This window comes from Aptenodytes patagonicus, chromosome 1, assembly GCF_965638725.1.
Source record: "Aptenodytes patagonicus chromosome 1, bAptPat1.pri.cur, whole genome shotgun sequence".
NCBI lineage: Eukaryota > Metazoa > Chordata > Aves > Sphenisciformes > Spheniscidae > Aptenodytes > Aptenodytes patagonicus.
The window spans coordinates 74,289,103-74,317,005 of NC_134949.1; the positions used below are offsets into that span (position 1 = coordinate 74,289,103).

Below are 27,903 nucleotides of genomic sequence, written 5' to 3' on the forward strand. Positions count from 1 at the left end.
CACAGGACAAAGAGATCCTAGAATCAGTAACGCGGCTTTGCAATCAAACCAGAGTCCCAGGGATGCCTCTGCCTCTCTGTTTGGTGAAACCTTGCCTTTGGAGCAGGAGGAATTAAAAGGGAGAATGTCCTTATTTCTTCTCTATTGTGAGAGGCAAGGGGATAAAAAACTTTTGGAAAATGCCACTCAGTTGACCACCTATATCATTTTTTGTATATTCTGTGCTAGTTGCATGTTGAAGAACAAATTATTCCCTCAAAGAAACTTCTACCTGCTGTTTACAGGAGAGCGCTTAGACTTGCACACAAAAAACAGTGCATGTTGAAAACATAGGCAAATTATATAGCCTTGGAGTTGGGAGTATACCGAGCCAGAGGCTCATTTAATATCACCTGTGGCAGCACTTATGCTATTATTGATTTGGGACTGTTATGAAGAATGATGTTAAGTCTTATTTGTTTGAAAAAGCTCACTTTACCAAGTTGCATCTGAGGTAAATATCTGGACATGAATCATCACATCTGACCAGAATCTCATTTCTAGTCTGACATCAATTATCAACGCATCTTTAATAAAACATTACCTCCCGGGAAAATCAAGCAATAGGTGCAAAAGATACTCTCCTCAAAAAAACTGTAATATAAAAATATACAGAAATAAATACCCAAACACCAGAAGTAAAAGGGAAATGATGTTAGTATAAGTCACCTGAGTCTATATGTCTAGTGCAGATCAGGAGTGTTTCTAGAACTGCCAATATATTTATTCAATGTTAAAACACTGTTTGCAGAAGAAAAACACACCGTGATTTTCACTGTGTAAAATTCCTGGGGTTTCTGGAACTTCGATTTTTCTTTAATTATTTCCAGACCTAAATGCAATATTGATATCATCTGTACTAGAGAAGCTTTCATTCCTGTTCCCTTATAACACACACTGCTTCCCCATATCTGCTGGGAGTTCATAATCAGAGCTGTGATTGTAAAAGACAATGTCTAAATGTGCTGGTCATTGTCTTTAAGCAATAAAATGCAAACAACTCCATCCCCAAGGCCAGGATATGAAGAACTTGCTTTCAGTGAGTACCACATCAACCCTTTCTCCATTCCTGTTCTTGCATTTACACGGGGCAGATGGTAGAAGAAAGGTCAGAAGATCATTTAATATGGAGAGTCCTTCTCTTTAGCCCTCTGCTCTGCTGCTTTCTCAGATAAAAGGTGGTAGATTTTCTTTATATTAGTGCAGTGATCTCTTCCATGTCCTGAGGAAGTTTAAGATTAGGAAAGAAAGCTTGTTTCCTAGTTTTAGGCTTGTGCACAGGACCACAGGGAGCAGAGATATCCTTCAGAAAAGAAAGCAAAACGGTTGTGATGATGGAGGCAAAACCTGAAGTAATCTTACGAGGCATGTTTGCTCCCATTGCGAAGGTACATCATGAGGGCTGCCAATGAAATATCACACTTCAAGTATTTTTAGAGACTTTTTGTCTCAGTAAGGACTGTTGGAAACATCCTTTATTACAGTTTCTCTCTGGACTAGGCTGTCTGTGGAAAGCTGTAAATTTGCAAGTTTTCAGTACTGTATTTCAAGGCTTACTGGAGGTTCCTTAAATAAGGAAGGAAATCTGTGTACATGTGGTGTAAATGCAGTGGTCATTAGGATAAAAATGCCCATGCACGCACACCAAAAAAAAAAGAAAGAAACTTGAACACCTATCACTTTATCGCATCAGTTCAGAGTCAACCCAATTAGTCAAACCCAATACTGAGATGTGCTGCAAAATTAATACACCACTTTCTTTTGTTTACAATCCATTCTGATTTTTTTATTGTGCTCAAGCCAAACCCCAGAGTTGTTATGCAGTTCTTGTTCAGAGAGTGCTCACTGACGGCCCTGGGGCTCTCACCTGAGCATGGGCTGTGGGACCCAGTCTTGAACAAAGACCTCTGGTCACGAACCACGCAGCAAAGGCCGTCAGAGCAACTGGGCAACTGTAACTCAGCCATTTAGCGCTGTAGGACTAAATACAGAGCAAGAAGACTTGAAATAAAGTTGGTGTAAAACGGGAAAGAAGCTTATTGTGGATTTCTTCTTTTTAATTTTTTAATCATAATCAAATGTATGACACTTGAAAAATTTTGGCTAGTCTTACTGTCAGTCTAGAAAGGAACTGAGAGTAAGAGGATGGGAGAGTTCCCCAAAATTTTGAAAACCTTTTCCCCCTATTGTTTCAGATGAGGAGAGAAAGAGGATAGGGTAAAGCAAATTAAAAGTCAATGTTTCAAAGATATTTTTTTGAACCCCCAAAATGTAAACTAGCTGTTGAAGTCAGTAATTAGACCCCTGTTGTGCTTAGAAAAACAGAAGCATAGGCAGAGTTAGGAGAAGGCCTTGTTTCTTTTCTTTACATACAAGTTTCCTCACTCTCCTCTGAGGTTCTTGCACCAGGAAGAATTTCTTTTTTGTTGGCAGTAGCTGGTTCTTTGCTGGTTGATCTTTCTGTATTTTTAATATTTGTCATTTCTTTGCCATCTGGTTTGAAGCGTTTCATTATTAAAACAGAGAGCACTATGTATAGGAGACAGCATCCTGCCCGTAGTCCTGCAATGAGGCCAAGATAGACATTTCTAGAAAAAAAGTGACAAAATATGTTTGTATTAATAAAGTTTGCCACTTCTGAGCAGAACCAAGTAAGATATCAAACACACTTTGGCAAAACCATCTATTCTCAGCCAGGTATTGCTTCACATTTTGAGAAATAACAAACAGAAAGCAATCAATCTCATGGGTTTTAGCCCCAGGCGGGTTCTAATCAGGTCCTATACTCCTAGCAGAAATGCCTCTTGTCAGCAGACGATATTTTAGGGCTGGGACAGGAGGAGCTGCACCAGCCGGGGCTTTGCCTGTTGTCCCTGCCTTCCCCCAGCCCCTCACTGGCAGCACTCAGTGCTCCTGGCCACAGCTCTCCATGCACCAGCAGTCACTTGGGTCCCCTCTCCAAGTGGATTTTGTGAGCTGTCTTACACATTAGGAAGCAGAGAAAGGAGGGATGAGGAAGAGTGTCTTCAGTACTACACTTACTCCATGGTTGTTCAGTCTCCCACAAGGCCAAAGTGCCACAGAGTTATTCAGTGCACTAAGGCTTCAATAAAGGAACTAATTCTGGTGATGTAAGACAGTGTACTGCAATGTCACACGTCAGATTGAATCAAAATTATTTGGCTTATTTGATCTATTAAGGCCTAGTCAAAATGAGGGGGTTTAGTGCTTTTAGTATCCTAACCAGTCTATTGACAATTGTCATGGGCAAAGTATACCTTGGTCCTTGGTGCCCAAAGCTGCCTCAGAAGCCAAATTCCCAATCCCTTACTGAAGATTTTGGCTTACCTGAACGCTTTTGTGTCATATACCCGACAAGATCCAGATCCCCCACAGTTTTTTGTCCCCCATTTCAAGCAGGTCTCATCGATCAAGGCACCAAAATAAATAGGGGCTGGGAGTCCTCCTGCAAAGAAAATCTGATTACATGATCTCAGACACGAAGATCTCAGCATTTAATGTCATGGTAAAGAAATGAGGAAATGAATCTCAGGGCTTCTGAATTATGGCTGCATAAAATGCGACTAAACATCCAGCTGCAGCTTTAAGATTCTAAGAGTTGTGAAAATATTTAAGCAAGTACCTAAAGGGAGTTGAAAGGATGGAAGATTATAGCATTATTATATTCAGTGAGGGAAATGTTAGCAATTCTACTTTAATGGCATTTTTATTAGTATTATAACTTCTGTTTTTTAAAGAAGTAATATAACCAACATTTCTTTTTCAGTTCCCGGTGTGGAATTACATGTAATGACATATTAATATTTATGTATACTAATGTGTCTATTCAGGTTTTATACAACAATTTGCCATTAAAAATTGTTAGCTGAGTGCAAAGGGCTGAAATTAAGCACTTGCTTAAAACCAACCAGGTAATAACTGTATTACTTATGTAGTACTGAAAGAATTCCTTTTAAACAGTCATAAAGCTTTAATATAATCAGCAAGCTGTTTCAGGGATAATGTGCAGTTTTGTGAAGAAAGCTATTTCATAAAAGCACAAGATTGATTCTCTGCAGCATTCAGCTAAAATATGGAGATTAGGAGAGAGATCCAAATGACGACTACTTGGCCTTGTCTGCTTGAGGAAGATCTCAAAAATCAGCAAGAAAGGGAAGATAAGACAAGGTTTGTAAGAGGCAGGGCAGACTACATTCCTGAAGACTGGAACGATTATTTATTGCAGATAAACACAAGAAAGAAAATAATAGGCAGAGTACATAGTAGCTCTAAGTGAAAAATGGTCAGGAAAAGGGACCACAGGTGTTAAGGATATCCAGACTGATCAAGCTCAGGCAGTTGTGTCCACAAATAAAATAAAATAAAATAAAATAAAAAGTACAATGCAGTTTCCTTCCTTTGCCCAATTCCTTTGCTGCATAGAAAAAATTCTGAAGAGATAATAATAATATGTAATTACATACCAGGAAACATGTAGAAAGCTCCTCCAAAAATTTTGAAATGTATAGTCTGCTTACAAAGAAAAATTTTGGAAAATTTCTTCTGTTCTTATCTGGAGCAAGGACATTGCACTGGCTAGCTTTGGTCTGTCTCTTTGACCACCTACTTGAATCCCACAAAGAAATGAAGTTTTACCTAGTACTCTACCACCTAAAGTTTCAATCCCAACAGCAAAGGATTTCAAGTCTGGTGAAACAGATCTAAAAAGGAAACAAAAATAGTACATTGTTTTGGGGAACAATAGAATAATGTAGCTATAGCCATCCTGTGAACATCTGCACGTGCCCCATTGCAAGAGTATTGTGGCTTACCTAGCATAGCTCACTCTAACCCTAATTGAAAACATTCACCAAAGTTAAAGTTCAGATGTAGATCCTCCCTCCATTGACTTCAGTGGATGAACTCTCATTGAAATAAATGGGAGAATCTACAGAAACTGGTCTTGAACCCAAGGAGAACAGATTGTAAAGACTTTTGGGAGAGGATGCATGGGAAAATTAAAGTGAACCAACCAAAAGTAGGCACTTCATGTCCATAAGTTAAGCTCCAAGAAGCTGCCTTGCTTTGGAAGGAGCTGTGCTGTGCAGTGGTGAACAGAGGGAACAAGGGTGTGCAGTGCTTGCTAGCTACGTGCAGGTAAAACCCACCTCTGCCTCTAGCATTTTAGAGAGAGGCAGCAAACGTGAGTTACCTGGCTACAAAAGTACCTCATTCCTAACAGTGGAAAAACAACCTGTGTCCATCAGATGAACTGGAAGAATTCACAAAAAGCAGAGGGAAGTACTGAGCTGGCACAGGGGCAGGAGGGACACTTGCTATGGCCAGCCTGTTTCCTGAACTGGAGTTTATGTATCAGTGTATTGTCTTTTCAGCATTAACACGAAAGGCTTCTCAATATACACATTAGTATTCTGAAAACTTTGCCTAGCAAAGTTAGCCTTGTCCATAATCCAGGCATGCGGTAAGAATGGCTGCACTTAGAAATATTGCAGAGGAATCAGCAGCTTAAGAGAGTTACCTAGTCATGCACACTAACTAGCGAGGATTGCAATTCACCCATGAGCATGAGTGGAAAGAAACTTCCATGCGAAAGGCACAGAACATTGTCTTTTCTTCCGAGTATAAAATAGCAGTGCTGTTTTACAACCGAAGGAATAAAAATAAAAAAATTACTGCTGCTGACATAGTTCTGTTTATATCAGCTTGACAAAAAATGGGAGTATCAGACTTCTCACAACACAGAAAACATTCTGAGGCAACAAGGCTTAACAAAGGTGAATGTTTTTCCCCTGAGTAATGTGAACAGCATAGTCACCTTGGATATGGCATAGCACTGCATCTTATTTCAAGTTCATTGCTCTGTTAAAAACCTCCCTGTCATTGGAAGTGAAAACTAATGTTCAGAATCAGCATAAGGCCCACCCATTTCATCACCAAAGTATCTACTCAGCCTTAAATTGGAGTTAAATTGGCGGACAGGCATTTTGCTGTGCCTCTGAACAGAGCTGGATTTCAGAGTATAGGCAAAGACTCAGGGCCCCAATTTCATCAGCATGCCATTCCTCACAGTAGGAATGAAATAGTAGATACCATATTCAGTTTCTCTTTCCCCAAGCTTTATGGTCAAGGTAAGGTAAAGTATTTCACCTAAACATAATCATGTATGTAGGAGTGCCTCCTAAGGCTAAAATAAATGCACATGCAGTCTGTAATGCTAAAAAATAGGGAAATGCTTTGGTACAGCTTTCTCTTTGGCATTGTCCCAGAAGTGCAGAGGAATTGCCAAGTCCATGCACTTGTCCTTTCACACAGCTGCAATTGTGAAACACCTGAAAGGAGAAGATAAGAAGAAGAATTTATTTAATCAGAATTCAGTGGCCGAAAACTATTTTAGTAGCTAGATTTTTCACTCCACATAACAGGCAGGCTGTTGTTTATGCTGAAAGAACCTCCCTAATCATCTTTGCAGACTGATGGCCAAGTTCATTGGTATGCTCCAGCCACTCTGAGCTGCTCCAGAGACACAAAGCAACTGTGACTCTAGTTTCAGCCATGCCATTGCTAGGGCAGAAGGTGCTCTGTGTATGTTTAAAATGGGTCAAAATAATAAAATTCAGACATGAACTGTTATCCAGCCATTCTGCTCAGGAATCCTATGAAGTAGAAGAGCAACAATAAAAATATAGATGTGGACCCAACAATGCAATCATGCATATCTATCGTTATGTATCTAAAACAGTATTTGGTGCTGGATTGAGAGAGGGCTGTTTCATAGCCTTTGAAGTTAGCAGGAAACATGGGTTTGAAAGCCAATTCCCCTGAAGTGAAGCAAGAGAATATTGCTGGGATATATGGATATAAGCCTGAAAATGTCACCTGTCTCTTTCAGTATTGTTGCATGAAGACAATTCTGCCTCTGCCAGAAGACATGACCATTTGCACACACTTCTGCAAACCTACTATTTTTAATGGTCTTGCCTAGGTAGGATTGTTTGGTGTCCTGGAAATGGCTTTGCTGCTGATACACTGAACAAAATGGCCAGACGTATATTTACGGCACCTCTTGGCTGTACAATTTAGAGTTATGACTTGCTTTCCTGAGCTATGGCAGCTCAGGAAAGCAGGCAATTCCAGTATGATCTGTAACAGTTTGTGAAACCAGCACTCAGTTTTATACACGTCTGCTGCACATGAGTTGACACCACGGAAATTTGCTAGTTTAACAACCAGACTAGCAAAGGTCTTCTAAAGCAAACCCCTCTTAGCTGTGTTGTACCTACACAGTAAAAGACCTACTGAGAAACTTAAAGCCAAATTTATGGTCATCTTGCTGAGAAGAAAATAAATTACAAAACAAAATCAAAATAAAAGCATTCAAGAAATGTAAGTCAAGAGTCTGAGATTTTCATGTCTTTCCTGAATAGCTTACTTACCTCACCCCAACTGTTTTAAAAAACCTCCCTGAAACCTTGCACTCACTTAGTTTCTACTACAAGGTTAAACTGTACAGAATGGACATTTGTGTCTACAGGATTTCTTAATCACAAAGCCAAAAAATTAATAGATGGAGAAATCTAGCTGTATCTATAATCATAGAATAGTTGGGGTTGGAAGGGACCTTTAAAGGTCATCTAGTCCAACCCCCTTGCAATGAGCAGGGACATCTTCAACTAGATCAGGTTGCTCAGAGCCCCGTCCAACCTGACCTTGAATGTTTCCAGGGATGGGGCATCCACCACCTCTCTGGGCAACCTGTTCCAGTGTTTCACCACCCTCAGCATAAAAAATGTCTTCCTTATATCTAGTCTGAATCTACCTTCTTTTAGTTTAAAACCATTACCCCTTGTCCTATTGCAACAGGCCTTACTAAATAATCATCTATCCACCTATATATTTACCATATTCTTTCCCATCCCGGTTGATGATTTGCATCCCGCAAAGCAGGCCGTCATGTAAGTGATCCCATTATCCCCACATACAGGGTCCCACTGATCCAGCTTGCAGCTGCAGTCAGCATTGCAACTGGCCATGAAGCTGTTTTTGGGGGAGGAAAGATGCTTTAATCTGGAGGAAAACAGAAAGAAATAAAAGAACTATTTAGTCGAATTATATGATCAAACAAAACATCAGGGAGTAGGCAGGAAAAACGTGAAGAAAGTGAAGCAATCAACATGGACAGGTATCTGCTACCATCCAATGGACTGTGAAGTTGTCATATGGAGACTAAGCTAATTTCAGCTAAACCAAAGCTCTCTTGAGATTTTTCATCAAGCATTAACATTTTTATGGCTTGTTGCTGAAAAGCCGTGGAACCCGCAAACTAGGTATTCTTGACTGGGAGGGAATATTTGGTATTACTTTTTCATTTGAAAGCTCAACCCAAGAAAAAGAAAATCACACCTAGAATCTCTTATCACTTGTAGACTGGCCATGCTTTTCCTTAGCAGTAGATATCATACCATATCTGGGTGCTAGAAGTGGTGACATAAAACTCCATAAAACTACAGCAGCAAGATGTCCTTGACATTTTTTTCACTGGATCAGAGCTGGTCAGTGGTAATGAAAGTTGCATGAGTCTGAGTGAGAAGTGCTGCTTCTGTCTCAGCTCTGACTGTATGCAGCAGCAGCAGCCCTGCACCTGGAACAGGCTTGAGCCCCATTTCTTATCAGATCTCATTTCTTGTTGTATATTATCATGGACTTCCATAGCTTCCACTTTTACCAAAATTTCTGTAAGAAACATCAAAATCAGGCCCCAACGAGTTAAACTAAGTAGATGACAACTAGAATTCAGAATTTAAAAAGTGGCCAGCGACTCTGAGGGCATGGTAGCAGGGCTCAATTTTCAGAAAGTGTTAGGAGTCCATCATTTACAAATCACCCCTGTTTTGAAGTCACTCACACTATAAAGGAAAAAGTGTTCAAAATTTGCCTTTTCCTCCTCCTTACCCCTCAATCCAAAACACACCTCAAGGGGGCTACATTTCTCCTAAGTCTTCTAGAAGGGAAAGTAACTGGGGGGTTTAGCCCTCGTTAGGCTGTTGCTCATCTTCAAACTACAAATTGTTAAACGGGTAAAACAGTATGTGAGTTGCTTAACCAGAACAATCCTAGCACATGCTAAATTCTCCAGTCTCAGTTCTCCTGGATAAACTGTAATTGCTCTTTCAGTATTTGCTGTCTTGATGTTTCTGCTTATTTTTAATTCACTCTTGTCCTGGTTTCAGCTGGGATAGAGTTAATTTCCTTCCTAGTAGCTGGTACAGTGCTGTGTTTTGGATTTAGCATGAGAATAATGTTGATAACACACCGATGTTTTAGTTGTTGCTAGGCAGTGCTTACACTAGTCAAGGACTTTTCAGCCTCTTATGCCCTGCCAGCGAGAAGCTGGGAGGGGGCACAGCCAGGACAGCTGACCCAAACTGGCCAAAGGTGTATTCCATACCATATGACGTCATGCTCAGTATATAAACTGGGGTGAGTTGGCTGGGGGGTGGTAACCGCTGCTCAGGAACTGGCTGGGCATTGGTTGGTGGGTGGTGAGCAATTGCACTGTGCATCACTTGTTTTGTATATTCTTTTATCATTATTATTATCATTATTATTTTCCCTTCCTTTCCTGTGCTATTAAACTGTCTTTATCTCAACCCATGAATTTTACTCTTTTTCTTTTTCCCCCAATTCTCTCCCCCATCCCACTGGGGATGGGGGGGGAGTGAGCGAATGGCTGTGTGGTGTTTAGCTGCCTGCTGGGTTAAACCACAACTCTACAGTATCCGATGTTGCACTCAACCAGAGTTATCTCCACTGCACAAACCTCTGACATCTTTTATGTAACTAACCTCAAAGTTGAACTGGGTGTCAGGTTTGCCAAAACAACTTCAATATTTCCCTGAACATAGGCTCAGTTTCAAAAAACGCAGGACTGAGTTTCTGTCTGAATTGAAAATCTAGCAAGCCCTACTGGATTCAGTTTAATCCTTTAAAATCCCTTGAAATTTGTTGGACCAGACTGAGCTAAATTTAAACAGTAGGCAATTGTGGCAGGCTGCTAGAATCAGCAAAACGTTCTCAGGAAAGCATGACCATGGTCCTGGTAAGGGAGGGGGAATGTCTGTTTGGGCAGCCCACACTCCTGACATGACCACTTTCTACCTCCCAGCTGAGAAAATGGACGCAGGCAGGTCAGTAGCTCCAGATACCAAGGGAGGCTGATAACTCCCCATGCAGGTTGATAACTGCTGATCTAGAAGATGGTCCCTTCTAGAGGCAAGGCCGTTGGGGGACTATGGGGAAGCCACTTTCAACACTTTTTTTACATCCCACTCCCTACATGGTAGGATGAGACCGGCTTTAAATTAAAGCTCTGAAATAGAATATAAAAATTTAATTTGCCTGTGATAAATTTCGTCTTAATTAGCAATTCACCAGAATATAGAGGTATATTGTCAATATCCAGCAAGAAATAATTTAGAAAAAGAAATGTCCAGTTTAAATGAAATTTGAAAAAAGAAATCAGGATATTCTGCCCATCCCCAACACTAGGTATCATTTCAGCCTGACAAGTCTATCTCAAAACCTAGGATTTTCTTGTGTGTATCACTACCACGGGAGCGGTAAAATGATATAATCACAGTAGCTGAAACCACACAGATTGACACTAGCAGATGACCTAATACAGGTCAATTTCAACAAAAATTTGTTGTCTTTAAACAGACACACTTTTTTTTTTTATGCAAAAGGATATAGCAATATGCTACAGTAAATCAACAGAGAATACACGTTTCAGAACTCATCCAAATTCAAATCAAAATGTTTTCTAGAGTAGAAGGTTTGTAGCCCCGATGAGATTACAAACCCAGATTAGTTTGTGAGAGTAGAGGAATACAGGTGCGTGCACCACGTTCTGCACGGGGCAGGAAGCAACCATGACAAATGACACAACCAACACAAACCCAAGGGGATACAAACCCAGCGTAGGGCGCTGTCAAACCAGCCACCTGGAGCACCTCACAACTGCACGTAAAGTACAAGAGGTTTAACAAATATGCTACTATAAAGGTGATGCATGCAAACTTTGCCATTTCAGTTATGTGAAGTTTGAATTTCTTGATCAGAAAGCCTCCTAGAAACATCCCCAGGATTGTGATGGGTAAAAGTATCACACCTGCAAATAGAAGGTAATAAAAATGTTAACTGCTGTCACTTGCATTGACCCTTTTTAGAATAAATATCTGGTTGTAGCAGTTTCCAAAATATTAGATACTGACCTATTTTCGGACTGATCCTTTGAGATTCTAAAACTTTTTATTACCTTTAAGTAATTTTGCTTAATTCCTCATTTTCTTTCATGTTATGACTTTAAAAAGCTTAGTTCTGCAATATTTCCTACCTTTTTACCATACTGCTGTTTGTATGTATACTGACATAATAAAACCTATACAGGTGCCTGTTAGAAACTGGAGTAAATGAGATAAATGTCTTAGCACATGGGCACTTCTTTGTCTAAAATAAAACATTAAACTTTCTGAAAGTTACAAAAAAAAAGTATCATCTCCAAAATGGAACATGAAAGGAAGTAGTGTCTGGTTTTGCATTGGATTCTATTTTACTCTGAGAGTGAATCATGGAAAAATTTGCATTTAGATTTAATCCATTCAGCATTTCACAAACTCCAGCCCTAATATTTACATGTTAAATAGAGAGCTTTTACAAGGTTTTATTGTGAGGGGTTTGCCTTTCTCTGTGTGTTTTTTTGTTTGGTTGGTTTTTTTGGTCATGCAGTTTTTGTAAAACTTTCCCTGCATCCAAAAAAAGATAGGAAAATGAAAGTTCTTCCCACATTTGTACCTGACCCACAGCAAAGCAGAGTGCCTTCAGATTAAAGTAATGGAATATCAATTCTGCAACGACCTCAAATACCCTGATTTTCTTGCCAGGTTATGAGACCATATTAATCACTGTAAGATTATAATTTCAGCATTCTTTTTTTTGTAGAACACTACAGAGAACTTATTTCTGAAGGAACTGGCAAACAGAAAAAGAGCTTTGAGCTGAATGAAATCACTCACAATTTTACATTTTGGTTTCTTATTGCTTATAAAATTTGTATTTGTAATCAAAATGGAAGAACATTTATATCGAGATGTTATTCTGAAAAGGAAAACCACACATTTCATTAAACATTTTCTAAATTAAATGTTTTTTTTCTTTTAGTTGTTACTTAGTTGCAGTTTATGTGTGCTTTTGTTCATGAAAAGAAACACATTCATAACCCAAATCTCACTCTGAAAAAAACTTCAGCCCCCCAAAAAATCCACCCAGTTCTGACAATACTCTAGCTCACTAAATTAGGAACACCAGGAAAATTAACACTAAAATTAACAACCATTTTCAAAACATGGTAGGAAAATTAATAAACCACTACATACTTTTTTTTAACCAAAAAAGTTCACAGAAGCTCCTCCTAAAAAGGAAGGCAAAATAACAAAGAAAAGCTTCCTTTTTTGACACTGGAATTTAAAAGAAGGACAGGTACCTACCAATTAGAAAGATGGCTCTTGCCACTGATACATTAAATTGCTGCTCCATAAACTTTGTCTCATAGGTTATCAACCCAACAAGAGAATTGTACTGCAGAATAGTGAGAAAGATGTACACCAGAAAAATTGGATTTCCAAACAGCTTCTTCAGAGCTGGGAAGAAATCTGCAATGGAGAGGTATATGCTGTACACCCTGCTAAACACAGAGAAGAGTTGTTCTGACATCGTTTAGATAATAAAACTAACTTTGGTTTAATTACTGGCTGTATTGCAGGTTACAATTCTTTGCCTATCAAAACATATGCTTGCTCAAGTGAGAGTTTTCCTCACTGCCAACACATGACTTAGAGGAGCAGCAAGGCTGAATGGCACAGTGGATGCTGAATTGGGAATCAGAAATCCTAGATTATCTTGTGTGTGACACAGGACTATTCATCAAGGCACTAAGGTTTGCAACACTGATTCTCAATGCCTGTACAGGAGAGTGTCCCTAGAGGAGCATTAAGACTCTCTATAATGTACCAAGTGAAAAGTTTGGTGCCTAAAGCAGGAGCCTTCACAAACCACACGAGAGCCCCACATGAGGCTGATATTCAGAGAAAGGGAGCATCTGACCCAGAAAAAGGCTGGAACCTTTCCTGAGACCCTTAATTAGAGTATCTAAGTCCATGAAATTAAAGTGAAGACAAAAACCTGCATTTAGCCTGTAGTCTGTTTGTTGGCACACTTGCCTAAAAGATGAGAGTTCAAAACACATCTGCCATAGCCACTAAGGGGTGCACATGCATACATACATACTAATAAAACCCTTGGGGGAGTCCAGCAATGGGTAGTTGGGTCTGATATTGCCTATACGAGGTTAATTTAGCATCACTGAGCTTATACACAGGAGCTATGAATCCAGTGAAATCCCTCCAACAGCTAATGTAGTACTTAGCCCCACGTTTCCCTCCCATACGTTGTCCTCAGTGAACCAGTAACCTGCCAGCTGTGGATTGGTCATTAATGAGGGATGGGATGTTTTCCCCCCCTCTTCCTTCATAATCATAGGATTATAGCTGTAATACATCATATGACAAATACTGTGTTGAACTGAGAATCTCTGGTGCTCAAAGCAACAGCATGAGCTTTTTCCAGCTGTCTGACATAAGGAGAGGACTGAAACACACTCTTAGCATGTAATTATAATACTACAAATTAAAGAGAGCATTTTTGTCCATCATTTCCACTGCAGAAATACGTATTTTGCTGAGGGTTGTGCAAATCCATGCTTAACTCAGAATGAACCCAGGAGAGAGAATTCACATGCAAACATTTGGGCAATAATCTTTCACCTTTTACTGCCTCTGAGAACTTTAACTGTGGCTGAGCTGGGGGGTCTATTTTACAGTGATCTCCTTGAAAAGGCAAATGACTAATCTTCAGGTTTTCATTCTCTCCTTCTTTTGGTAAGGAGTAAGGCAGAAACCAGAAAGGCAATGAAGCAATGAAGTTGACTGCTCCACAGATAAGCAATCCAAGCCACCAGGCACCAACCCAACGGGTATCCTTAGGATTTATGCTGATGGCATCTATAAAATACAGAAAGACAGGAAAATAGATTAAATATCATGCAGAGCAATTAAACTTACTATAGGTATCCTTATATATATTATTTAAAGACCAGAACAGAGGTGATTTATGTTTCATATGAAGAATTGAAATGCAGCTTGTGTCAAATTTCTTTACTGAAAGAGTGGTTAAACATTGGAACAGGCTGCCCAGGGAAGTGGTTGAGTCCCCATTCCTGGAAGCATTTAAAAGACGTGTAGATGCGGCGCTTAGGGACATGGTTCAGTGGGCATGCTGGTGTTGGGTTGACGGTTGGACTCAATGATCTTAGAGGTCTTTTCCAACCTTAATGATTCTATGATTCTAAACCAGTCCCATGCAGTCAAAAATAGATGTCTCCATTTAGACCCATGGTGGCATTTCCTTGCCACAATCTTCCAACACTTTCTGTGGGAATGAGTGGCAAGAGGGCCCTTCACCACCCAAAAAGAACCTCCCTTTCTCAATTTCCCACTGTCCCCTCCTTCTTCCATCCCCAAACTTAACAGTTTTTCCTTGAAGTTCCTCAAATTTTCCCTAGGATTAGAGACTTGAAGTGATTTGAACAATGAAATGAGTTTTCATATGAATCTTTTCTGCATGCTTTTTAAGAGAACATAATTTTTGCCAAGTGTTGAAAGTGTCCATGAGCAAAGGCCTTTCACCGTTCCCTCAATGTGGGGATGGTCTTTCATTTGCTCATTTGTTCTCAGCTGTGCAGCAAGGGTGCAACAAGAGCGTGTGCAAGCATAAAAAGAGGTGCAAAATTTTTCTGCAGTGGGGGTAGGGGTCTTGCATCAAGGGCTATTCCAGTCACACTACAATGCTGCAGATATTAAAATGTAAATAACACCAGCTTTTGAGTAGGAAAAACTCTCTAGATAGCCCCCCTTTTTGGAGTAGTAAGCTGGGAAGGTGCTTCTTGGCATGCAGGTTCCTATACACAGCCATCTTCTCCGTTAATGCACCACCCCACAGTCTCTTACCGATATCCACAACACCAATGTCAACCCAGAGGCTGGCACAGAAAGATCCCAGCAGGAAGCCCAGGGTCGGCCCAAACATGCCCGAGGATCTCACCAGGCCTGTAAGAGAAGGGAGGTAGCACAGAAGAGTGAGCAAAACGCTGCGCGGACAGGCACACTTTCTTCTCTGAGGGCAAGAAAAGGAGAGAGGAAGGAGGAGACAGAAGAGGGGCACAGGCCGTTATGGGATGTCTAATGGGAAGCTTCTGAGCAGCAAGAAAATAAGCCGTAAGCTGCCAACACGCTAGCTGTGATGTGGAAGCAGGCTCCTTCACCCGCACAGGGCTTTGCCGAAGCGAGCGCAGTCTCATGTGGACACCCCCATGCATTTCATTGGCAAGATTGGTATCTTGGAAGGAACAGGGAGAAAGAGAATAACATTGCAATGATTTTTATCCCTCCTCCTCCCTATTTCTCTCCTCAGATTTTTGTAGTTGCATTGTTCAGCTTGTGGCAGTTAACTAATGAATATACAACTCTAGGCCTGTTGAAGGTATCATAAATCTACCTGCAACCCTATTTACTGCTTGCATGATGTTCTGTGATTGTAGAAGTCAGGACTTTTCCCTGTACTATGTGTTCAGGTCCCTAATTTAATTTTAAGTAGCAGTAGTTGATCTGATGATGTGCATGTAAGAAGCGCATCTTTGCAGTCCGGAGTCACTTTAAGATGACAGGGACAATAAAAGTGCGTGGACATGGAATTAGATACAGGACCCTGAGAGTATTTTCAATAGGCAACAAGGAGATATAAGTGTCCCTGTGTGTGATCAAAGTTCATTAGACAGAATCTTTGTTGATTCATTCAGCACCAGAATGAGCAAATCAACTAACTGTTGTATTAATCCGCACTTATGTAGCTGTAAAAAAAATCAAGAAATCTAGTGATCAAGTAATGACCTCTTTAAAAGCAGCTTTCAGTTTTGCTACTGGCCTCACTGGGGCTTCCATTTCCTGCTCTGTCTCTGCTTACAAAGGAGATAACATGGGATCAGAAGAAGGTGGGATGCCCCTAGGAGCAAATTAATAAGCTGTGAAGGCTAGCAGAAACCTAGGAAGCTAGGACTGCATTTTGCTGACTGGGTATGTAAAAACAGCGCAATTTGATTTTGGTGACCACTGCTGGCAATCAACATAAAACAAAAATATCCTCGAAATAATTCAAGCATAGGTCCTCACATTCTCCTGTCACTTGTGTTGATTGGTTGAAGTTTAGTTGTGAGGGGGTAACAGTTACAAAAACAGTTCAGTGATTCGGATTTCTGAATTCTAGCATGGAACTGCCACCTGGGAGCTGTTTGAAGTTGCAGAAGGCTAAATGCTATTAGAAAAAAAGGAATTCCTGACCAAGTGCCTGGCAGTTCTTGCCAACATTCATCACTATGCTCTGTAAATCCTACTGTGTTGTTCTACTGCAGAGATTTTTCTCCTGTTGGTTTTGCAAACTCTCTTCTGAATATAGTGATTGCTCAGCTTATGATCAAGGACTTCTGTAAAAAATTCTTACAGCATAATTTAACCATATGATTTTTCATCTTTGCTTTATTGTTCCAATTGCATATTGTTTTCATTTAGTTCTCTCATTTTACTTCATCAGAAGATCTGGCCTTTTAGACTAAATTCTGATGCTTCCAAAAGTACTGACTGCTGTAGAGGCAGAATTTTGACACTAGAAGCCAGGAATTAGCTCTTTATGTTTATTTATCAGTGAGGCTAAAGCAGAACTTACTACTCAGAACTATGCAAGCTCATCTCCAAAGTTCAAATACTCAGCAGCAAATTTCTAAAATAAGCAGATAAAAAACAGCACACCCATACCAATGGCCTTGTATATTGTATGCAGTATATTTCTTTAAGATACTATATTTGCAATAATTTTGCATATATATAGTTTTTAAATTAAATTTCACACTTGCATACCCTTTAAATTCAAGAATAACTTCACTAAGATAATATGCTTGTATTGTGATAAAACAAAACCAAATAAGTTCACTGAGATATTTTCTTAGCATATTTTTCCTTTGTAATATTTATTCTTTGTAATTAATAAACAGACTAAACCACAGACAGTAAATCATGCAGACTTATCAGTTAATCAGCTGCTGCATATTGACATAGCTCAGCCAAGCCCTTGTACTGATGAGTAATTTCCCATGTAACAGATATTAAGATTTACAACATACATTGGCCTCAAATATGTTTCTACTGAAGCCATAGGTTCAATAGATACAAGATTATATGCTAGTGCTCAACTCAGTGATGAAATTTCATTCATTCAAAGCCTCTGCTTTGGTGAGAAATCCATGGAAGTGAAGTACTCTTCATTAAATATCTTTAATAGTCTATTATTCCTCTTACGTGATAAGTCTGATGGCTACTGCCATTAAATAACCATGCCAGCATTCAGTTTCAAACAAAATCAGAAATTCATTTTAAAAATTGGCTACTGAAAGCTTATTAGTATAGGCAAAATCCTCATATGTATGTTGGCAACTCTTCTATAGGCACCTAAACAGAAGCGAAACATCTGAAGACCATAAAATACCTGAATAAACTAAGCGCTTAGCATGGGGGAGTATTTATGAAATAGCCTCTCAGTCAGAGCAGTTGGCCTCAAAGGTCGCTCCACCAAAGGCTCCTCACAGAACAAAGCAAACCACTGAGATCCTGGTATTACTGTCTTTTGACAAATGCCAATAGCATGTAGACACAGAGGGTCAGATCGCTATAACTTACAGTCATACTGAGTAGTGACCCCAAGCAGAACAGCTTTTCAGGACTGTATGTGGTGTACAGTGCATTGTACCACCTCAGGACCACGCCGATGGCCTGGTAGAACTACATAAATTAAAAATGTTCTGTAAAACTCAGTCTGAAAACTATAGAATTTCCTGGAAAAAAAAAATCAATTTCCTGTCATAGAGTTGTACAGAAAAACTACCATCCTCTACTAAATTCTGTAAGACAGCTTAACAAAACCGCTAATTTTTCCTTTTCTGTTCCTTCTTATGGCAACTCCGGTTTTATTGCTGTCAATTGCCATTTGCACTACAACTCTGCCAAAGGGCAGGAGAAAAAGGAGAGACAGGAAGGTGAAACTTCTTGCTCAGGGTCAAATAACGAGATCAACAGTCAAAATTCATCAGCAAGGCTTGACTGACTTTTTTTATTATAGGACAATATTTTTGTATTTTACAAAAACACTGATCATAAATTGATTCAGTCAACTGATAAAAAAATGAGATATAGAAAAGAATTGAAGTTGATCAAGAAAAGGAATTTCAGCTCTATGGAAAAGACTATTTCAACATTCACTTTTTTTGCAAATTGGGTCAGTCCATCAAACTGGAATAAGACTGAAAATTGCTATTCAGAACGTTAAAATGAAATATTTTAATACTCTATAAAGGAAATACTTTATTTCACTTGCATGACCCAAACAAATTTTCATTTTGGTTGAATCCATACTATTCTCTGTGTCTACTTTATATTTTTAATCTTACTTCCCTAATAGTACCCAACCCGTTGCAATCTCTCCCAGATCAGATTCTGACAAGAAAAAATTTCAGCTGAACTTTTTAAAATACCTTTAATCAGAAGCTCAGAGGCGATTACAAATATTTTGGATAACTGCTGAGTGGAACTTTTGTTTTTGTCAGCTCCCTTCACAATACTTCTGTTTTCTTCAACCTGCAGATTTCCTCATCCCCAAATTAAGACATTTGCAATGGCCTTACCCTGTAGCATTACATACTGAGCTCTTTCTGAAACTGTGTCTTACTATCTTTATGACCACTTCAACTTCACCAAGTTTACTTCAGGCAGCAGTTTTGACCTCCCTCAGCCACACAAACACTCCATGCTATTAAATCAGTTCGACAATAAATCAATTAGCTTGGGTGTAAGTCTTTCTATCTTGGGCAATAGGCTATCTTCCATCAAAACAACAACAACAAAATCCCAATTAGAAGGGATTTGTTACAACACCCTGGCAAGGGTTTGGTTTTTCCTTCGGTAACTAGTGACTTTAAAAAGCTTTCATCAGGAAGTGTGCTGCATGTAAAATTCAAAATGTCAGGGAAAAACTTCTGAAACACATTTACATTACTGTGATTACATTACTGCTCCTTACATTAAAGAACATTCTCTTCTCTGTGAAACAGTGATTAGGAAGAATTTTATCCTCTGAAGCTGTGGTACTGAAGATGATATGCCAGATAAGACAGACATGACTTCTTACTTTGAAGAAATGAGTATTTGATTATGCTTCTCTTCATCACAGAGAAAACTGGCACATGTAGCAGAAGCCACTTGGGGAAAGCGAAAGGAGCATCTGGGAAATATCCTTCAAAAATAAACACGAGATCTCTTTTGCATTGCTTTTTTGTCTCTGTACAACTCAAAATTATCCAGAATAGAGCAGACAGATTTTTTTGGTGAGTATTTGCTTGGCTATAGAAATGTTAAAGAAAAGAATATGTAGCATAAAAATCATTCATTTGCATATTACCTATGTAAAATGCTGAGTTTTCTTCTTTAGAAAAATCATCAATATATGAAACCCCCAGTGGCATAACTGGTGCTTCCCCAATTCCGCGTAAAAGGTTCCCCATCAACACAAAGAGCCACAGATAGGAATTTGTTGTTTTCTCACATCCTGCAGGCCATAAACATTTACATATCTGTGAACATAATTCTGACAATACTTTATTGCAACAGAAAAATAACATAAAATATGGTTTTTTACAGTCATTATAGGGTGAGTTTGTATATATCATGGTTTCTAAAAGGGGTTTTACTGCTTTCCAGTAAAAGAGGGTGTATAAAATGGGGGCAAGCAGAAGAAGGGAACCCAGCATCAGAGTTTTTGCTTACCGAAATTTTTCATTGTGCTGGGTGTTTCTGTAGCATCTGTGACTGGATGGCCCTCAGACGATGCTGGGGAGCAAGCTGATACACTCGTAGAGGAGTTGACCACAGTAACAGTTATCCTTTCATAATTATAACTGGAAAACAACTATGTAAAATACAACTAACACATGAAAGACTCTGCTTTGCAGGAATTGTGTATGAGCCTTGTGTTCCTACATGCTCATTCTTGTTACATGCAGGCAAAGCAGAGGGGCAACCCATTTCCAGTGCTTTCGCTTAAAAAAATATAGGTATCTTCATACCTTTTTCAAAATGCTCTGACCATTCTAATGCCAATATTTTCTTAAGCTAAAGAGCAAAAAAGCTGCTTCCAGGGCTTAAGAGATCATTCTTTAGACTGAAGGACAGAGACAGAGTCCATCCACATCTGCCTACATTCAACAGTGCTGATGTTTTTCCATACTGGCACCGGTTTCTTACCTATGTGACAGAGGTATAACATAGACATTTCTGTCCTAGTTTAAAATTAGCTAGCTAAGGATCTAGTAGTAACCTATCTGTGTCTATAAAGAGATTAACATAGGCTGCAAAGCACATGTGCCTGTTTGTCTGTATTTAGGCAGCCAGCTACTACAGCAAATCTGCTAAGTAAATTGAAGCCAGCTTGAGTACATTTATGCTACATTGAGATAAATGGAGAGCAGATATTCCCTCTGACTGTGCAATCACGTGGTAACCTTTAATGTTGTGATGGATGACAGTGAGGTCCCCATGGCCACTGGGTTTTGCTCAGTGTTGTGGAGAATGGGTAATTTTCAGAACTTGGCTATGAGTTTGGGTTAAATCAGAGATTTCCATAGCTCTGCTTCTGGCCTGTGCTGTCCCCTGCAGTGCAGGTTCCCAAGCAGAGTAGGGATTGTGTCCACTTTCCATACCATGGTTCCCAGATATAATTTTTTCCATACCCTCCTTATCAAAGGTATTGGTCTTGGAACTAAAGAAGGTGCACAAATAAATTCTAATTTTTGAGGGACAGAGGGGTTTTATTTTCAACTATTATTCAGTAAGGACGCTGAAGGATTGGAGAGGTATGAACGGCTTCTGACAACTATGTAAGCACTAAAGCTTAGACGTGAAGGGGTATTTAGAGATTTAACTCTCCCTGAGTTCAGTGGAGATAGATACAAATCTTCATAAATTTAAAGAGCTTAGCATGAATAGCCACCATGGAGAAAGACACCGTTTCCATCAAGATCTTACTACAGTTCATTTAAGTATAAAAAAAAAAAAGGAGAACAGCTTAAAAAAACCCCCGTATCTATATATATATCCATCCCAGGTGAAAAATTCAACCCACTTTACCCCTAATTATGGATAAGTTCTGTAGAAACCTGAGGTTTCTCTCTTACTTACCTGTAGAAAGAGGTAAGCTTTCAGAGAGGAAATCAGAAAGTCAATACTACAAAATCCACCTATTAAAACCTTCCTGGTATCTGGAAGAAACTACTATTGTCAAGCTTTTAACTCAGCTGTATGATTAAAAAACACATCATATGGTCAAATTCAATTAGAGCACAATGTGAAAACTCTCCATATTTACCGTCCCATTAGGAACTGAGGCATCACTGACAAAAATGCTCCTAAGGACATGATGAGACATCCAACAGCAATTACTTTTGGTCGATGAACTCGTGGTCCCAGGTAGCTCACCAACACCATTACCATTAAGTTACCTGAATCAACAGAAAAGAGAACCAGTAAGATTACAAAAAGAGATTTTTATTTAGGGGAAAAATTTATTAAGAAGCAGTATTTATCCACTTTCAAAGAAAGTACACATACCTATCTCAAAGCTGCCATCAATAATGCCAACAATTGATGATGAGATTTCAAATCTCCTTTCAATTTGACTGGACATGCTCTTCATGTAGCTTCCAGAAAATCCTTTGGCAAAAAAGGAAAAAGCTAGAGCTCCAAGAAATATCTGAAGAGAGAAAATAATTGAGTTTGCAAAGAAACAATTTTTTCTTCATGGCTGGATGCCTGAGCAACCTACTCAAGAAACACAAAAATCAAATGCTTTGCTTTCTAACTCTCTGTGAAGAGATTTTCCCTATTGTTTTCATTAAAACAGAAGATTTTACTTCCTCTTTCAGGATGGCCTCCAAAGCCTCTTCTACTGCAAAGAAAAAGAAAGTTGACATTGACTGTGTGCACCTTCTACTTTTCTACCACATATTGTTTTAGCTGTTTCCTTCCTTAGGGAAAACTTGCAGCATAAAGTTGTTCATTACTGGTACTATTATTACAGCATGTCTTATTACTCCTACTTCTCCTGTTCTAAAAAACGTGGATAAAAAGATATAGTTGCAACTACCACTATGACTATAGCACACCTCTGAATGATTCGTTAGTAAAATATGGCCTCTCTTTTTAACTGCTGAACACATTTATTGACTTCTGTGTGCTTGGAATCACAACCTAGAGTGTTGTTTCCAACACATGTAGTGTCAAACAGTGTCATACAGAACTAACTGAATTTTGATAGAACTTCAAATTGTCATTTTCAATATTCCAGAGAAAATATGTGGTGAGGGCTCCTCTCCATACCTTTAGCTTTGAACAATTATGGCACACGCTCTTGGCAGGAACTGCGCTGCCATCACTGTCCTGGAAGAGTGACTTGTCTTTAAGTTGGCCAGCAATGATTGGCCTGTCCATGGTTTTCCTCCTCCACATCTGATATGTAGGTCTTCCTGTTTGGAAAATATCACTATGATTAACTATTGTTTGCATAAGAATAAAGGTTCCAATGTTTTTCAGACATACTAGATGGTGAGACACTACTTGAGACGTCTACACATGGACACCTTTTCTCAGGAAGGATGTTAAAGAGTGTTCAAAGTGTCATTGTAATGAATTAAGGATTGGTGCACCTGCTTTGTGAAATCTGCTTTCTAAAAGACTTCAGGACCTTCTTGGGTAGATAGAAAGTTTAGAGGCAACTTGCTGACAGTTTTTAGAAACCTTTGTAGAGGAGGACAGTCCCTAGGCAGCTGGAGGCTAGGAGAGTATGTCAGAGAAACATCTTCACCATGCTTGAACCAATTCTTATATTCTCTTTTAGATACCCGCTTTTGATCACTGTTCCAGGCTAAATGGACCTCTGGTATGATCCAGTAGGCTCCTGATACTATATTTATGAGGATTTTCTCTAACTGTGTAATCTATGAATTTGCAGAAATACTGAACACTACTCTGTACCATTCTGTCAACATTCCTATGAGTAACGTTGTTTATTGGATAAATGTTTGTAGAATCAGACCACGAACGATGACTGAGGAGAAAATAGGGTAAGAGATATGGTAGGTAAAGGTGTATTAGGGAAAAAGAGGGTACTGATTAAAAGAAACTAACAATGATTATCTTTAAGTCCACAAGTCTCCACAAGTTCCTGCAAGACAGATGATAAATGTAGCTATTTTAATGAGACTGCCACAGTTTTCCATTTAAAAATTGGCTCTGATATAAGGAGTCATCTTAGCTACATTGGTTGGTGTAGATTAAGCTGGCCAGGGGAAACCAGCTAATACAGAGAGATCTGGAACAATAACAAGTCAAAAAGAGCTATTGCCAGGTTCCTCTGCTGGAAAACTGACAATCAATTAGTTAGCTCCGCTATACATTGGCACATGTATTAGAGGAATATAGAGGAACATAGGTCAAGAAATCGTCCTGTAACATTTCCCCCCCCCAAGACACTGGGATCTTAGATATCCCACTCTGTTTAATTCCTCAGGGAAGTTCTCAAAGTTCACCTCCTGCAGGCCCCAGAGGCCAGCTGACCCATGTGCGGAGGCCGTTTAAGTGTCTTGAGGGATTTTCAACACCAGGGGCAGTAGGGCTGTGGCAGGGTCCTGGGCTAACCCGCAAAGGTTGCTCTGTTTCTCTGGAGAGCTCAGTTCTCCCAAGCAAGATGCCAAGGAGCAACCTGGACTCCCTGAGAAATGTCCAACCATGCCCAGAAAGGGCAACACTCTCTTAGCAACCCAATAGCCCCCAAAAGTTACTCCTAATGAGTGTGAATAGGCACTAATGTCTAATAAAGAGATACAAAGCCACATAAGCACTCTAACTTAAATTCTGTAGTTTTCAGTTCCAAATCCTACTCCAGTAGGATCCACCAAAAGTGACTATGAAAAGCAAACACATGTATATTTCGGAGTGATCCACATATGAAGTTTCTAAAGGGACCTAACCTTCCTTAGACTGTCTTCTGCAGCTCACAAATCAAAAAACATTGAAAAAAGAATTTATAGATAATTAAAGTATGGTGAATTCAGATTTACCCCAATCTTTACAGGTTGGGAGCTGAAAGACAGAGTTCTCTAAAGCAAATACATTCTGTATTGATTTGTGTGTTGCTGATGATTAACTTTGTGAAACATCTGACTCTGTTAAATAAACAGTATTTAAATCAGTGACGTGGTTTTCTTTTCACAGTATTTAATGTTATGCTGCCAGCCTAATAATCTACCTTAAACTTATAGAAAATGTTAAACTGTATAAACACTTCTCTTATGCCTAATGAAACAATAACATTTTCCATAACCACTTTATAAACATCTGAACTTTGGCAAATCAGTGAATCATTGACAGCAGTGGTATTTAAAATTAAATGAAGCAAGAAAAATAATACAAGATTTAATTTATGACAATTTTGAAAAATGAATTAATGGTAATGAATAGTTTTTGTACGGAGGGATAAAACATCCCACTGTCCACAGTGCTTATCCTTTAAAAAAAAAATCTAATTTGCAGAATTGTACCTTTTCACTTTACATAATCTCTTTCAAGTTTAGTGACACTGAGATGTACAAAAGCAGTCTGTCCTGCACTAGCACCTAACAATTAAACAAACAAACAAACAAACAAATGGAAAGAAGCGGGAAGGGAGGGTGGGGAGAGACAGTGAGAGGCAGAGAGAGAGAGAACTTACTTTTTGTCACTGCGCTGTCAGGCTGTTTCTTTCCCGTGCCCTAGGGCTTTCAGGCTTGAAGCCAGCGCAACGTCACAGCAAAAGCGCTGCCTACTCCAAGAAGTGTTTTTTTTAAACCTTGGATTTCCTTCTTACGGTGATTGCAAAACTTTCCCACAATCACTGATGCAAAAGCTTTGCAAAAGAAGGCAGGTTTCTTGTGTTGTCATTATTTTGGCAGCCTACCTACCAGCATGCCAGTGGTGCCAGCCTCTCCCAGGAGGAACAACTTGTTTTCTTCACTCTTTTTTTTTTTTTTTCCTGAAGTCTAAACACTAAAGCTGCTTTAAGCACCACTCCAAAGGGGAGTACCTACCATCCACCCAACAGCCATGGAGTGGCTCGGCTCACATACAAGAGCCCTGAGAGAGCAAGCTCAGTTTTTCCAAGCATCTTACCTGCAGCCTCAGTAACTTGCACTTCTTGGTGCCTTTAATGAGGGTCAGCAGAGATACTAAGGGATGACTTAGTTCCTCAAAGGGCATGAATTGCATATTGACATCTGCCAGGTTTTGGTATGGGCCCTCTGACACAACCCCAGTGCAGAGGTGCAAGAGGGCAACCCTCGTGGAGATCTAAAGAGAAGCGGATGCCCTCAGGAAATCACAGCCTCCCATCAGACCCCCTGCATATTAATAAACCAGGATTAATTAACACAACCACAAGCAGCTCCTGCAGGTGCCAGTAGGAGATGTGGGATTACACAGCTATCCCTCCAAGCTGACTACCGACTGGCCAAATAAAAAGAGTTGGCATGTTACCTACAGCTAGCCCAGCTCTCATGTCCTAAGCAACCACAAGTAGAAAATCAGCTCTCACGTCTAACAGGGCACATACAGAGTGCAAACCCACCTAATCTGTGTTTTCTCTAGAGCAGAACTCTCCAGCGCAAGGAAAGATTCTGACCCAGAAGTCATTCCAGGCATTCTATCAACATAGATAGAACTCAAGAAAGAGTTTTTGGTCACCTGGCTGCCTGTAACAGCACTGTGCTCGTTTTTGCGGAAACTTGAATTACAAAATCAGGTTCACATCTAATTAAAGGACCATTCTAGTGATTTCTAAATGTAGAAAAAAGAGTTTTATTACTCCAATAACTTCAGGAACCCCAGAAGGAAAAAACATTGTCCCACCATCCCCTTTCTTTCCAGCGAAAGGTAAGCTCCTGAAATACAAACTTTGACAAAGTCTGTATAAAAAGCCTTGATTAGCTTATTCTGTATAAAAATACATTAAGAGATTTGCTAAAGATTAAATTAACTCAATGAAATACATGGAAATGTATTATTTAGTCATGAAAGCTAAAAGAAATAATAAACTTGCTAAGTCCATAAATATGCAAGTTCTCACTTTCCCCTGAAGCTTGGTAGTTAACTGCAGACAATCATTTTATCTGCCATATTTACACTTGCTATTGGATTTGCTTGACAGAATTTTACAAATTTTACTGTGATGATTATATATTTATTGATTTATTATGGGTCTTTATTTAAAGTTTCTATTTTTCTATTTTGCCAGTGGGGCTCTATGCTGTCACCAGATAGATACTCAGTGAGCAAATCAAAACACAGCTCATTTCTACCATTTAGTAAGAATATATGCAACACAGGAAAATGTTATTTTCTATAATGGTTTTAATTGCAATGTTCCTGCATTAGTCTTTAAATGCTAACTTCTTGTTTAATTAATTTAGTTTTAACACAAGGGAAGAATGTACGTATTGAAACTTTCTTTCTCTTAAAAGAATTCAGAATACAGGAAATGCAATCAAACCTATTCTTCAGATAAACTGATCCATTCTCATACTTTTATTTAGGTGAAGAAGAGTTATCTTTGCCTAGCTCTTAATACCTTAATTATTATTTTTTTTTCAAATCTTCAAAATGCTTCGATTCATTCACCAGAGTATCACTAGAATAAATCAGAATTTGCTTCATCTGACAATTTCAAATTTACATATATTAAAACCTGCATTTGAACTGCTTTTAACTATGATGATATTGCAAAGTTTGAGGAAAAACATATATGAACATTAGCAGTGGGTCCCCTATTTATCATTGCTGTCAGCCTGCAACCAGGTGGAAGAACAGAAGTCTGTTGGAAAGGTAACTGCAAGCCCATTGTCTATCAGAAGAGGAGGCACAGTTCTCAAAATGAGACACCCAGAAAAATCCCATCAGCACTTCGATAAATGTATTTTAAAGTTGAATACGAAGAAGTTTATCTATAGAGGGCATGACACTTCTTGTGATCGTCTCACACAGATGGTAGGATCCACTTACGACGCAGCATTGCATGGATTCGGTGCAGACACTTTCAGATGAGCCACTCAATCAGTTTCTCTTTATAGTCCGAGGAGGAAAAAGAAGCATTTCCAAAGGTGTGAGTTGTCTGATCTATTTTAGATAGTTACTTTAGGTATGAGATGAAATGAACTCCAGATATGGCTGTGAAAGAAGGCTAGACAGCAAGATCAGTTTTTGATAACAGAAAGTCAGGAGAGATGAATCCCACCATAAAAGACTTCAGCGCTCCCATAAAAATAGTCTTTCGTACCTTTTGTAAACTGAGCTCCAGTGTCTGTGACAGCATTTGCCATCATGCCTGTCTGTGCAACTCAGTTGTAATGTGGCAGTGGCTAACAGATGAGGAAAAAGGCTCTTGTTATGGAAGGGCAGTCCTGGAGAGGCAAGCTGCAGCTGCCGGATCCCGGCCAGCCCACTGGCACATGTTGGCAGAGAGCAGCATCAGGAGCACATATCAGTGCCTCTTCAC

General features: G+C 39.3%; 1 protein-coding gene across 3 annotated transcripts; it reads right to left on the reverse strand.

Moving 5' to 3' along the window:
• Positions 1 to 280: 280 nt before the first annotated feature.
• On the reverse strand, positions 281 to 27,854 carry LOC143162318 (solute carrier organic anion transporter family member 1C1-like). Of its 3 annotated transcripts, none has more exons than XM_076342518.1 (16): positions 27,685 to 27,854; positions 22,701 to 22,846; positions 21,933 to 22,074; positions 21,691 to 21,823; positions 20,094 to 20,224; positions 19,729 to 19,875; positions 15,180 to 15,278; positions 13,938 to 14,174; positions 12,603 to 12,767; positions 11,032 to 11,227; positions 7,959 to 8,124; positions 6,208 to 6,389; positions 4,696 to 4,760; positions 3,388 to 3,505; positions 2,413 to 2,627; positions 281 to 2,020 (listed from the first exon to the last, which is right to left on the reverse strand). In XM_076342518.1, exons 1-16 carry the CDS (start codon positions 27,728 to 27,730, stop codon positions 2,007 to 2,009), a joined length of 2,202 nt encoding a protein of 733 aa, XP_076198633.1. In that variant the 5' UTR covers positions 27,731 to 27,854; the 3' UTR covers positions 281 to 2,006. The 3 variants fall into 3 exon arrangements, with proteins under 3 accessions (XP_076198633.1, XP_076198651.1, XP_076198642.1); XM_076342536.1 differs by lacking the exon at positions 27,685 to 27,854 and adding an exon at positions 25,090 to 25,147; XM_076342527.1 differs by lacking the exon at positions 281 to 2,020 and having other exon boundaries at positions 2,379 to 2,627.
• Positions 27,855 to 27,903: the final 49 nt, after the last annotated feature.

Excerpts from the sequence above, each read along its gene's own strand:
- LOC143162318 (XM_076342518.1), bottom strand. The coding sequence starts at position 27,730 with ATGATGGCAAATGCTGTCACAGACACTGGAGCTCAGTTTACAAAAG. Across the intron at positions 19,876-20,093 it reads CAGCACAATGAAAAATTTCG|GATGTGAGAAAACAACAAAT; the intron begins GTAAGCAAAAAC and ends TATGGCCTGCAG. Across the intron at positions 14,175-15,179 it reads CATTGGTGTTGTGGATATCG|ATGCCATCAGCATAAATCCT; the intron begins GTAAGAGACTGT and ends TGTATTTTATAG.